The 13,439-nt window shown below is 39.3% G+C and overlaps 1 protein-coding gene across 1 annotated transcript in view; it reads right to left on the reverse strand.

Annotated features, from left to right (window-relative positions):
• Positions 1-13,439, reverse strand: part of kif6 (kinesin family member 6) — a 153,546-nt gene that overhangs the window by 130,450 nt on the left and 9,657 nt on the right. Inside the window, exons 4-6 of the mRNA XM_016561695.1 lie at positions 5,990-6,137; positions 5,709-5,818; positions 3,021-3,150 (exon numbers count right to left, since the gene is read on the reverse strand). Coding sequence (XP_016417181.1) covers positions 3,021-3,150; positions 5,709-5,818; positions 5,990-6,137 — 388 coding nt within the window. The remainder of the gene's footprint in view (positions 1-3,020; positions 3,151-5,708; positions 5,819-5,989; positions 6,138-13,439) is intronic.

Consider the following 13,439-nt stretch of genomic DNA (forward strand, 5'->3'; position numbering starts at 1 on the left):
TTCTGTTTATTTTATTTTTCGCGTCAAGAGTTGTGTCTGTTATTTAACGAAGTAAATATCAGATAAAAAAGGAGTCCCAAAAACATAAATATCTGATATCATATCGCTGTTTACATTACACTTGCGTTACCAAGGCAATGACTGTCGCATTTGTATTACATTCCAAAGAGCTCCGTTATCAGCACCACAGTGGAAAATGAAACCGTATCCGTGCTGACTGGCCAGATCGGCACGGAATGGAATGGTTAAGCAAAGAGAACCATTTGGTCCGATGTTCATGTTTCTCTATCAACCCTCTGGGGTCGATGAACGCGCTGGCGTGTTTTGGGGCATTTTTTCCTGATAACGCCAAAATGAACTTAAATTACTCTGTCATTTTTGATTGTACAGATAAGAGTCTGTAATACATAATTCGAATCTGTAAAAGGTCTACTTTTATGAGAAACATATCTATAGAAAAGCTCTGTGTACCCATAAAGCTTGAAGTGTCTACTTTTAAATGAAAAAGTCATGTCATGGTCATGTCAAAAACAAATATTCTGTGATAAAGTAATCTGTATGAAACCAACGCGAGGTCCAGTCTTTCCCGTCTGAGCTCATTACCTGTAATGTGATCACGCCCACGCGCAACGCGCGCTATTCATACGGTAATCATTAGGGGTGTAAGAAAATATCGATATTATCGATATGGCAATACTGTATCGATTCTCAAAAACGGAATATCGATATTTAAGAAAAAAAAATCATACAAGATTCATGGCAGATGTTTAGTTTTGAGTTTATATCCCGACCGCTAGATAGCAGCCTTCTTCTCTGAACTTAAACAGTGACAGGAAATACTAGCATTAGAACACGCCATAGCAGACTCTCGTCACTCAATGGCTGGATGTCTAAGTGGTGCCCGCAGAATAACATAGGTTTCATAGATAATTGGACGAGTTTTTGGGGCAGACCTGACCTGCTGATAAGAGATGGTCTTCATCCCTCCTGGGGTGGTGCCGCTCTTCTCTCTAGAAATATGGCACATAGTCTTAGAGTTTGTACTTGACTAACTGGGGCCCAGGTCAGGAAGCAGACAGACTGGCTAAACCAACCGTCTGCTAGCCGCCTCACGTCAAAGAAATCAGTTAATTCTCAGCACATAGAGACTCTTTCACCTAGATATCACACTATAGAGATTGTGTCTGTTCCCCGAACTAAAAAATACAAAAAACGTCCAAACCAAATTAAGAGTAAAAATTTAAGTGCTCTCTTCTCCCTATAATTATTAGACACGCTCCTTACTGCTGATTGGCTGAGAGTTTGTTTTGGGACTCGGTCCGACACAGTGGTCAAAAGCGTTTTTTCAAAAATCGCTTAGTGCACCTTTAAGTGGTCCTTCAAAGCTAGGTGATGTACATTTAGACCAGAACAACACCACCTACACTCTATCGTACAGCAAGCTGCCGCCTTAAAGCGTAGCTAATTATTGTACGAAGGAGCAGAGCGTACATAGGACACAGATCGAGATTTCATAGGTGCAAATGAGTCCAAAGCAGAGAGGAGAGCAGAATTTAACATACGTTGTCCTCCAGGGAGTCAGATGGAGAAAGACAACTTACGGATGACTCAATAAAAGCAGAAAAATACTGAAGATCAATCGATTTCCATTTACCATAATTTACCATTTGTGTAAATGACATTTCTGTAAATGATAATTCCATATTAAACAGAATAGCCAAGTGGTCAGACAGCCCAAAGTCTACAGAGGCAGGCAGTGACAAAAATGAACTATTGGTAATCACTAGATCCAAGGTCTGACACTTTTTATGAGTAGAAAAGTCCACCAGTTGTTTCAGATTAAAACACTCTAACAGAGACAAGTCGCATGGTTGCCAGATTGCAAAAAACAAGCAAAACACTGAGCAGAAAATGTATCCTTTTAAAGGCAGAGTAAGTGATTTCTGGTAGCCAATGTTAAAAGCTCTGAAGGATTTGAACTCTTGAAGTTTGGCAACCGTACACATGAAATCTGGTGTAGTAGAGGCGTGTACAGCAGCCCGCAATAATATTTTGTTTCTTTTTTCCAACGAAAATAAAAAGAAATCTTGGTATAGTTTATATTTTTTAAATACATTTTAGTCTCGTCTTTTGTCATCAACGAGATTGCATGTTGATATAGTCACAGTTTATTGACCTTATTGTCGTCTCGTCATCGTCTCGTCTTAGTCATTAGAAAAAAGCTTGTCAACAAACATTTTTCGTCATGCTTTTCGTCAACGTAATTAACACTAAGGCAACATCAATCAGTCACTTTGAACAAAGATGCATTTGTAAACCTCTATTTTCTGGTACTATTCAGTACCTCTAAAAAACTTTTTTTGAAGACGCTCATAGATGGCTAAGTGTAAATGTTTAAGTATACAGCAATGGTTATTTTCATACACATTCAGTCATGCAAAGGAGTGACAATAGTATTCTATAATAGACTCTATAACCTTTTGCATAATCAATCCTTTAATCAAAAATTTCAGGCAAATCTATTAACTTTTAAAAGCAAGTTTGCTGACAAGCTGCATGACAACTAATTTACGGTCTATTTGTTTTTTGTCTCTGTTGCTTTTTCTTCCTCTTTTTTGTTAACTTTAAAGTGCAGAAATAAATAGGTATTTTGTTGTTTTTTCTTGTTGTTAAATGAGATCCCAATCCATGTTTTTCTTGTACCTATATCTTTTTATTTTTGTTCCATAATTGCTGTTATTACCCTATATAGGACAAGCGATTTGAAAAATGGATGGATACAAATTGCTGTTATAGGTTTAAACATATCAAATAAGTAAATGTGCAGAAATTTTGTACACCCTTTGGGAGATTGAAAATATGGTGAAAAAGGTGAGGAAAAAAAGGTGAAAAACTATTTTCTTAAAAACATTTCTCACAAAAATACTTGTCAATCCTAAACACTGACTATGAGAACATGGCCAGAGTAGTACGCTAATAGAGAGCAGAATCAACCTTTACATACAAACTGATGTCCTCACCTCTGCGATCATACGATTAGTGTCTCCTAAAAATAGCAAATCCAAAGCTTCCTCTTCATTGGCTGACTGTTGCAATGACAGGTTCTTGAGGTGAATGTTCTGGTCTGGATCTTCCATGATTGTCACCTTCCTAAGTCAATGACAAAATGTTAAGAATGTTAGCAAACAAAATATAAAGTGAGTGAGGGAAGTAGTCAATCATCAAATCAATGAACATCAGCTGTTTAACAGTAGATTGCAGAGAAATACTGTACACATGCACATATACATCATAACTGCTATAGGTGGACAGGAAAACGGTCTTTTTCTGTTATGCCTGCACTTATGTTTACATTATTGAGTATACTGTCCTTACCTTTTGTTATAATAAAGGTTTTGAGCTCTATAAACAACATCTCTGACATACTGTCAGCATATCTTAAAACTTGTATTGAATCCTGAACATTCATTAGAGCATGAAGTCAGAATAGAACCAGATGGTTCTAAAATTATTATTTAATGTAAGTGTCTGAGTCACAACAAAAACTAAGACATCTGATGTGACAAGAACTGATATCAGGCTAAGTGATAAACTACAAGAAAAACAACATGAAGTAAGCAATCCTATTGGAAAAAATATTCAAGCACCCATGTTTCCTTAATCATTGAATTAAAAATGAATTAGAGATGGATGCCAAATGGATACATCTGAAATAAATATTTAAAGTTTTGTTATCAACTCTAACATGAAATTACAACATTAAAGCTCAATTAGACAACAGCTCAGTTAGCCTGCTGGACATTCTAATTTTATACCATTGACATCTTTTGTTTTGAATGGCATAGAAAGAAATATGAACAAAGATATGGATGAATATACAGAGAGAGAGAGATAACAACAGAAAGAAAGTGTTAAGTGATACTGCTTGTAATAGGGACAGTGGATTTTAAGTGTCATTGCTCCTTGAAAGTTTAGCTTGTGTGGTCAAAAGTGGGCACAGTCTATTTTCAGAAGTGTGCAATTTGTGGGACTCCTGGGGCCCGTTCTTCAAACGTCGCTAACACAGTTAGCTGGATTTGATTGTTGACGATTTGGCATGATCTTGGATTATTTGGTTCTTCGAAGCTCATCCTACATTTAGTCAGGTGTCTTTTTTAATTATATGATATCATTACTGTCACGAATCCGGTCTCTGGCCTTCCGGCCGATTGCCACTAGAGGTCATTCTACCATTACATTGACTCTCACACTAGTTTTCTGTTTTAGTCTCGTGTATTGTTCTGCGTTTATCACTCATCTAGCGATAGCTGGATTACTGAGTCTAGTGTCTTGTTTTCCTTGTTTTCATCGTCTTGCCTTGTCTATTTCCCCGTGTTCTGATCACTGCCTCTGTACCTGGATTATCCCTCGAGTCTCGCCCAATTGGATACTGTTCGCCCCTGCCTGGACCTTTGCCTTGTACCTGGATTATCCCTCTTGCCTTGCCATCAATATACCTGTTTGCCATTGTCTGACCTATGCCTGTTTGTGACCACGTCTCTGTTAATAAAGCCTTGCAGATGGATCCGCACGCTTCCTGTGTTCCCTCCGTTACAGTATACACTGTGAAATGAATCGCTTACTTACATTGGGCCTCATTTACAAAACGAACGTACGACAGAAAATTGGGCATACGGTCGTTTCAAAGCAAAATTCGGAATTTATCAATATGGACGTGAGCGGTGGCTACGATCAAATCTCACGTCTGGTCTGAATACTTTCCGTACCCACTGTATATATATAAATATATACACACATATACATGAGGCTTAAGCAACAATATATTATTCTAAAACAACTATTTGCATTGACGTAACTAGTATATGAATGTGGCCATATTGGAAAATTATTACTGATTACAGATCTGAAATACTGATTAAATTAGTTAGGGTTAAAACAAAGACTTACGGTAAGTCCTCCAGACGAGATGCCTCATGTTGGGGATTCAGTAGATCATAGCCAGTCTCATTGTAGATTTCCAGGTAAGATATGTGGGTTGTATAGATCATGCTGCTGTCCTGCAAACAGATATACAACTAACTAAACAAGGTATACCAGGGAAGATCAAAACAGTTCACCAGCTAAATTTTGATTCTAGCCTAGATTACTTCATCAACATTTTTTTAATTTTTTGCTGAATACATATATTCAATTTTTTTTTCAGAAATATAATGAAAATGTCTACTGACCTTGCTGAAATGCTGATAAAGGTACGAAAGAGTTCTGGGGATGATCCCTCGATCATTGTAGCCAGAGATCAATTATCACGATTACTAGATCTGGAATCTTTCAAATCATCTCAGATGTATTAAGCAAGGTACGAAGAACGGGCCCCAGGTCTTGAGTTATATGTCAACAGAGCAAAGAAAGAGACACCAGAGGAATTAAAATGAAGTGGAAAAGACTGTATTAGTCATATATGCATCACTCCAACATGACCAATTTTGATTTTTGTTAAAAAAGACCACATGGCTAAGCATCCAAAACAAAACAAAGAGGTGCATGAATGAACAGCTTACAATGGAAAAGTAAATAAATTAAAATTATGAGATATATACCATGTCCTTGTTCCTGTTAAAAAAAAAAAAAAATATATATATATATATATATACAGTGGGTACAGATCTGAAATACTGATTAAATTAGTTAGGGTTAAAACAAAGACTTACGGTAAGTCCTCCAGACGAGATGCCTCATGTTGGGGATTCAGTAGATCATAGCCAGTCTCATTGTAGATTTCCAGGTAAGATATGTGGGTTGTATAGATCATGCTGCTGTCCTGCAAACAGATATACAACTAACTAAACAAGATATACCAGGGAAGATCAAAACAGTTCACCAGCTAAATTTTGATTCTAGCCTAGATTTCTTCATCAACATTTTTTTAATTTTTTGCTGAATACATATATTAAATTTTTTTTTCAGAAATATAATGAAAATGTCTACTGACCTTGCTGAAATGCTGATAAAGGTACGAAAGAGTTCTGGGGATGATCCCTCGATCATTGTAGTGCTCTGCACCTCCAGTGATTGTAAAGGTCTTCCCACTTCCAGTCTGGCCATAGGCAAAGATGGTGCCATTATAACCTGCCAGCACACTATCAAAAGGTGCAAGGTTAACAATGATCTAAAGGCCATTTGTATGCTATGTGTCTCACTGTGATTTAGTACTGTATATAAAGTTACATTAATTGATAGATAATTACTTGGATGTAACTGTGTAATAAAAAGCTTAAATTACATTTAAAATGGCATTAGGTTTTATAGAATTAAAGGATTAGTTCACTTCCAGAAAAAAAAACTTTCTGATAATTTACTCACCACCATGTCATCCAAGATGTTCATGTATTTCTGTCTTCAGTCGCAACGAAATTAAGGTTTTTGAGGAAAACATTACAAGAATTTTTCTCCATATAATGAGCTTAAATGGTGGCCAACAGGTTGAAGGTCCAAATTGGAGTTTCAATGCAGCTTCAAAGGGCTCTACTGTACACGATCCCAGCCGAGGAATAGAGGTTTTATCTAACAAAAAGATCAGTCATTTTCTAAAAAAAATAAAACCTTGTATTTTAGTTGGCCACCATTGAAGTCCATTATATGGGGAAAAATTCTGGAACATTTTCCTCAAAAACCTTCATTTCCTTGCGACTGAAGAAAGAAAGACGTTAACATCTTGGATGACATGGGGGTGAGTAAATTACCTATCAGGATCTATGAGTGAGGACCCAAACGCAGATGAACAATGGTTGGGTTTATTAACAAAACAGACAAGCCACAAGGGTTGCGTGAAACAGAGTCCAACAACAGGGGATACAGGAAACGATGACAGGACAGCGGTGGATGACTGCTGGAACCAGCCCTGGATGACAACAGGTTGGACAACTGCAGATGAGGTGGCAGGACCAGGCAGATAGTGGTGAAGACCAGGCGAGGCACAAGGAAGTAGAGATCTGTTACTTGAACACTAAATCTGAACCAGTCTGGCTGCCAGGAAGAGGGAACCAGTGGGCAGGGAACCACAGGACTAGAATGGGGAAACACTACATACAGAACAGGACCACCGAACAGGACTCAACAGGAACACAAGACAACACAATCAAGACGGGGAATGAAAAACCTTAAGCAAAAAAGAATAGAGAGCTGAAAAATTAAAGTAACAAAACAAATAATAAAAGGAAAAGACTAGAGTTAAAGACTAGACTTGAAAAACTACTAAATCAAAAGAAATAAAGACCAAGACTTTAACAAGAAAATACTTAGAAATTAACAAAGACTAAACTTGACTAGAGTGGCTGAAAGTAGCACAACACACATTCACTTACAACAAACTGGCAAAGACAAAAGGGCAGAGAGCACAATAAATAGGGAGGAAAGCACATGAGGACCAGGGGCCCGTTCTTCGTACCTCGCTTAATACATCTGAGATTATTTGAAAGATGCCAGATCTTCTAATCGTGATAACTGATCTCTGGCTAATTTGGTTCTTCAAACGAATTTGCGGATCTCATTAAAATATCTGGATTAAGTTGTCTAAGATTATTGCACATTCTCGTGCTCCCCGTAAAGGGCAGATGTATCGATACTGAAAACCACAATCAGCAATGCAGCGATTGGCTGGTGGCAAGACAGCAATGTAATGACATATAATTAAAAAAGACACCTGACGAAAAGCTTGACAAATTTCTGGACCTTTATAAGCAAACAGCCAAGTGAACAAAACTACATAACTGTTATGTAACACCTCGTTTCTTTAAAGCTGTTACTCCGAGGGGTTCAACAGATTTGTAACATGTACTGATTAAAATATTCTTCACAACACAAATGATCTTTGAATCTTAATTTATTCTTCCCACAAGTATATATATACACAGGTGCAAAAACCAACGAATAAACCATAATCAATTTAAATGCACTTTGTCTTTTAACTGAAAGAGTCAATAAGCTGAAATAAACTTATCGTTCCATGTACAGTTGAAGTACGAGAATTGATGATGTTGAGATGAAGTTTTAATCCACAAAGTTATTTGAGTGCGATGCAATGTTAGTAGTCCTATAACCCACAGTGTCGTTGGCGTTCGGCATGTTGCTGTCCTGTGTGCTGCGTTGGATGAACCTGGACCGTCGTCGTAGACAATACACCTCGTATCCAGAGGTGATTTAAGATGCATTCAATCAATTACACACGAAGAAAGAAATCATTTGAAGAATAGACAGGTGTAGACATAGACAAATAAAGTCCTTTCTAAAAAGAAAGCAAATGGCTGACATCAGTAACTTCACTAGACGAAGGTTTTGGGTGCTGGAAAAGCCAAACCAAAGAAGCATGGTCAGTAACTACCTCAAATGCTCTGCCTTCAAGATAATGATGCCATTTTTCCACCGCCCAGACTACCGCTAGACATTCCTTCTCTGATGCTGAATATGACCTCTCTGCACCTCTCAGCAATCTGGATGCATAAGCGATCACTTTCTCTTGTCCATCCACTTCCTGTGTCAGCACTGCTCCTAAACCAACGTCGCTGGCGTCTGTTTGCACTTTAAAAGAAGAATCAAAATTGGGTGCATTTAACACGGGGGCTTTGGTCAGATCATCTTTGAGGAGTTCAAACGATCTCTGGCACTCGTCTGTCCACATCCATTTAGCTCCTTTTTTCTTTAGTGCATGCAAGGGTGCTGCTTTAGTGGAGAAATCTGAAATGAAACGATGGTACCAAGCCGCAAGACCTAGGAACCGTTGTAATTCTTTTATGGAAGTTGGTGTGGGGAATGATTTGACCGCATCAACCTTGTCAGAATTCACTTTGACTCCGTCAGCAGTGATTGTGTGACCTAAGTAGTCCAGTGATGAACAGATGAATTTGCACTTCTTGAGATTGAGAGCGAGACCGGTGGTGTGCAGACTGTTGGCTACTTGTTTGAGATGTTGCAGGTGTGCTTGGATGTCTGGTGAGTACACAATCGTCGTCTATGTATACCATACAACACCTGTTTTTGTGCTCTCTGAGAACTTGTTCCATCAAACGTTGGAAAGAGGCAGCTGTATTTTTAAGGCCAAAGGGAAGACACAAATTCATATAACCCTGATGTGGTTATGAATGCAGTCTTCTCCACACTTGCAGGATCCATCTCTACTTGCCAGTAGCCACTCTTCAAATCTAAAGTGCTAAACACCTTGGCTCCTTGCAAAGAATCCAGTATATCTGTAATCTGGGGCATCGGATATGCATCAAGGTGAGTTTTAGAATTAAGACCACGATAATCAATGCACAACCGAGATCCACCATCCTTCTTATCTACTACCACAACAGGTGAGGCCCATGGTGAAGTGGAAGGTCTAATGATTTTTTGTTGAAGTAGTTCCTTGATTTGTTCTTCAATAAAATCATTCTTGACTCTTGAGACTCGGTAAGGTCTCTTTCTCAAGGGAAGTTCATCAACTGTCTTGATTTCATGTTTGATGCAATTTGTACGTCCTAACTTGTGAGTGCAAACTGATGACCAGTCATGCATGAGAGATTTTAACTGATTCATTACCTTGAGTGAGGCATGAGAATTTTTCTCTTGGGTTCTTCTCTTGAGGTTGTAATACTTTTTCTGTTTAGTTTCTGCTTTCTCAACATTTTCTCTGACAGATTCGTACAGTAGTTTCTGGTGATCAATGGTACTGTAGCTTGGTTGATCTGGATCTGGCGGATTCTGTAGAACTCTTTGTAGTGGTCCTTTCAATTGACGTCTAAGGGCTACGTCAGCGGGTGAAAAACCTGTGCTTTCATGCCATGCTGTATTCAAAGCAAATCTAAATTCGCAGATCCATTGATCCCAAGTATGATGCCATTTTCCTACTGCCCAGACTACCGCTAGACATTCCTTCTCTGATGCCGAATATGACCTCTCAGCACCTCGCAATCTGGATGCATAAGCGATCACTTTCTCTTGTCCATCCGCTTCCTTTGTCAGCACTGCTCCTAAACCAACGTCGCTGGCGTCTGTTTGCACTTTAAAAGAAGAATCAAAATTGGGTGTATTTAACACGGGGGCTTTGGTCAGATCATCTTTGATGAGTTCAAACGATCTCTGGCACTCGTCTGTTCAAGGGAAGTTCATCAACTGTTTTGATTTCATGTTTGATGCAATGTGTACGTCCTAACTTGTGAGTGCAAACTGATGACCAATCAAGCATGATAGATTTGAACTGATTCATTACCTTGAGTGAGGCATGAGAATTTTTCACTGCTTGTTCGATGAGCTTCAAGTCTTCCTTATTGGAGATCAATTCGACACCACCTTGTGCAGCATAAAACTGGATGGCAGCGTTCTCATGAAGTTCATTAAAACAAATGGGGTGACTTGAGTTGGAATCAGGTAAGTAAACACGTGAGGAATTAAAATCAATGGTTACTTTGGCCTCTTTTAGAAAATCCAGTCCCAGGATGACAGGAACAGCCAAGTCTTCATTCATCACGTAGAATGTGACAGCAAGTTTAATTCCATATATTTCAAGTTCCCAGAGAATCTTTCCCTGAGTTCTCTGACTCTGACCATTAGCAAGCATAAACGTTTGGGTACTTTTGGTCAGATGCTCATCATTTCTTCTCAACCTCTGCCAAGCTTTCTGCTGCAGCAAAGAGAAGGCGCTTCCTGTGTCAATTACAGCATTAAAGTAAGAATGATTTACAATTATTGGAGTTTGCAGCACACTATTATATTGAGAGCTGAAAGTTGGATCAATGAGCATGAGGTGATTTTGTTGCCCTCTTCCACCGGAAGATTTCTTCCTCTGTTCCTCATCTTTTCCTTGATTCCATCTCTTTTTATTTTCCACCCAATCCTTTTCTATTTGAGTACCGATGGGTACTCTGTGGGAACGGTCCCATAATGTCCATGCCGAGCATGTATCCGGGTTCAACGATGGGCACGCTTTGAAGACCTCCTGCTGGCTTCAGGTTTGTGGGCTTATGCTGCTGACATTTTTCACACTGTTTGCAGAGACCAGATCATCAACCGTCTTCACAGTTCCACTTAACAGCGAAGCCAATCGAGGGTTGCAGTTTCTTAAAGTCGCTTGAACAATCTCGGCTTTAGACATTTTAGGATGATTCTTCAGGCACAGCGCTTTGTAATTAAAGGCAAAGTCTCTAATGTTCTCATTAACACCTTGTCGATAGTTTGCTAATTTTTGGGTAGCAACTTCTTTATGATCTTCGTTTAAAAATGAAGAGAAACTTTTCTTTGAAAGAGGACCAGTCGCTAATGTTTTGTTTCTCTGCTCTCCACCAGCTCTTAGCAGTACCTTTCAGACTCACAGACAATGATGCTAACAGCTCTTCAGGATACAGAGATCTCAGCTCATTATATTCTTCAAATCGATCAATAAAATCAATTGGGTCTTCAGAATCAAGATTACTTAAAGTAGGCAATTCAAGTTTAACTGGAGGATTAGGAGATGAAGAAAGATACGTTACTTGCTTTGTGCTGTTTTGTGTAACTGGGTCAATCTAGGATGGGGTTTGAGACATCTTATGAGTAGTAGAAGTACTGGTGTGCACAGGAGTAGACATGAGAGGTTTGAAGGTTTTGAATTGTTGCTCTAGTTGTCTCTCTCGTCGCTATAAGCAATCCACAATACTTTGGCTCATATCGTCGATTCTGGAATGGAACAGCTGCTTAAAGCGGTCCAACTCTCTTTGCAAACAATAGTTAATTCTGTCTTCACATGCTTTCAAATTTGCACTAATGGTTTCTGTGGTAACCAGTTTACTGACACGATGCTCAAGATCAGCAAGATGCTCCTCAATGCTACACATACACTGATCAGCTTCTTCATTGTCGAATTGCAGCCTGTCTTCATGACTCGAGACCGGTGAGTGGTGCAGGTGTCGCTCATTATCAATTACTCCACCGGCCTCACTCCGTTCCCACGGCTCTCGGCCCCGCCCCCACTCGTCACATTCTCAACCAAGGACTTTCAAAGAGCAAGCCGGTAGCACGAGTTCAACCAAATGGTTTCCCTCTACCAAACGAACTGACTTACTCTATGGTGATCGAGCTTATATGTCCGTTACCTCCAGGCAATAGGCGCCCTCAAGCTGCTCCTAGTGGTACTACATGTGACCCAAATACATCACACTATGAAATCAATAAGAAAAGTGGAGCTAAACTACAATAATAAAACCAAATAACGTTTTGTCCGTTACAGTTATAATAGATAAATGAAATGTGAACTGTTTTTATTTATTTTTTATTTTTTACATGATTCACGATTTCTAGTATTTGTACAGGCTTTACATTTGTATTTCAATGTTGTAAATAGCAATTCATGTAATTTTTATCTTCGAAGCAGATTTGTTATGTGACAGCATTAAATTAAAGTTTCTTAAGGGTCAAGATCAAGTTATCTGCATCTCCTGCACTCCATCAAGCCACTCCTATAATAGCTGTCACCACTCAAATTAAAGGTGCAGTAGGAGATCTTAGAAAATGCTAACTTTAGCCTGATAGCACTGAAAGCGAACGTCCCACCCTCTCTGCAATCGCCATCTAAAGCCACACCCCTGAACACATATACGCTCATAGACCAGAATACCAGAGACAACATTACTACAATAGGCTACATCAGCGGTTCTCAATTCCAGTCCTCGGACTGGATGTGAAGACGTGTGTGTTTGAGTGTGATGTGTGTAAACACGCTGCGCAGCGCAAATCCGTGAATGAATGTTCTGAAGTGAAGTAACCTTCAACGGATTTCCCCTGCTCAGAGAGTAGGGAGCAATGAACACTGTGTAGGGATCATATCGATCGGAACACAGTTCATGCATGTAGCTCTCTTCTAACAAGCTGGTTATCTGAATCGGGTGTGTTAACTAAGCGAGACATGCAAAATTGTCACCACTCAAATTAAAGGTGCAGTAGGAGATCTTGGAAAATGCTAACTTTAGCCTGATAGCACTGAAAGCGAACGTCCCACCCTCTCTGCAATCGCCATCTAAAGCCACACCCCTGAACACATATACGCTCATAGACCAGAATACCAGAGACAACATTACTACAATAGGCTACATCAGCGGTTCTCAATTCCAGTCCTCGGACTGGATGTGAAGACGTGTGTGTTTGAGTGTGATGTGTGTAAAGACGCTGCGCAGCGCAAATCCGTGAATGAATGTTCTGAAGTGCGAGGACAGGAATTGGGACATGAGTCATTCACCGGTGAGAAAACTTTAAAAATACTACAATACCAGGAAGGAAGATCGGGTTATTGATGTTTGTCTGCCATTCTCGCTCTGTCTGCACAGCGTGTGTAAACGCGCTGATGACGTATCCTGTCTGCGCAAACAGGGTGCGCAGAGGTATCCTAATACATACGTTGACAGGCAGGTAGGAAAGCATATTAAAACGCTCGGACC

Source organism: Sinocyclocheilus rhinocerous, unplaced genomic scaffold (assembly GCF_001515625.1).
Source record: "Sinocyclocheilus rhinocerous isolate Xijiao unplaced genomic scaffold, SAMN03320098_v1.1 scaffold949, whole genome shotgun sequence".
NCBI classification, from domain to species: Eukaryota; Metazoa; Chordata; class Actinopteri; order Cypriniformes; family Cyprinidae; genus Sinocyclocheilus; species Sinocyclocheilus rhinocerous.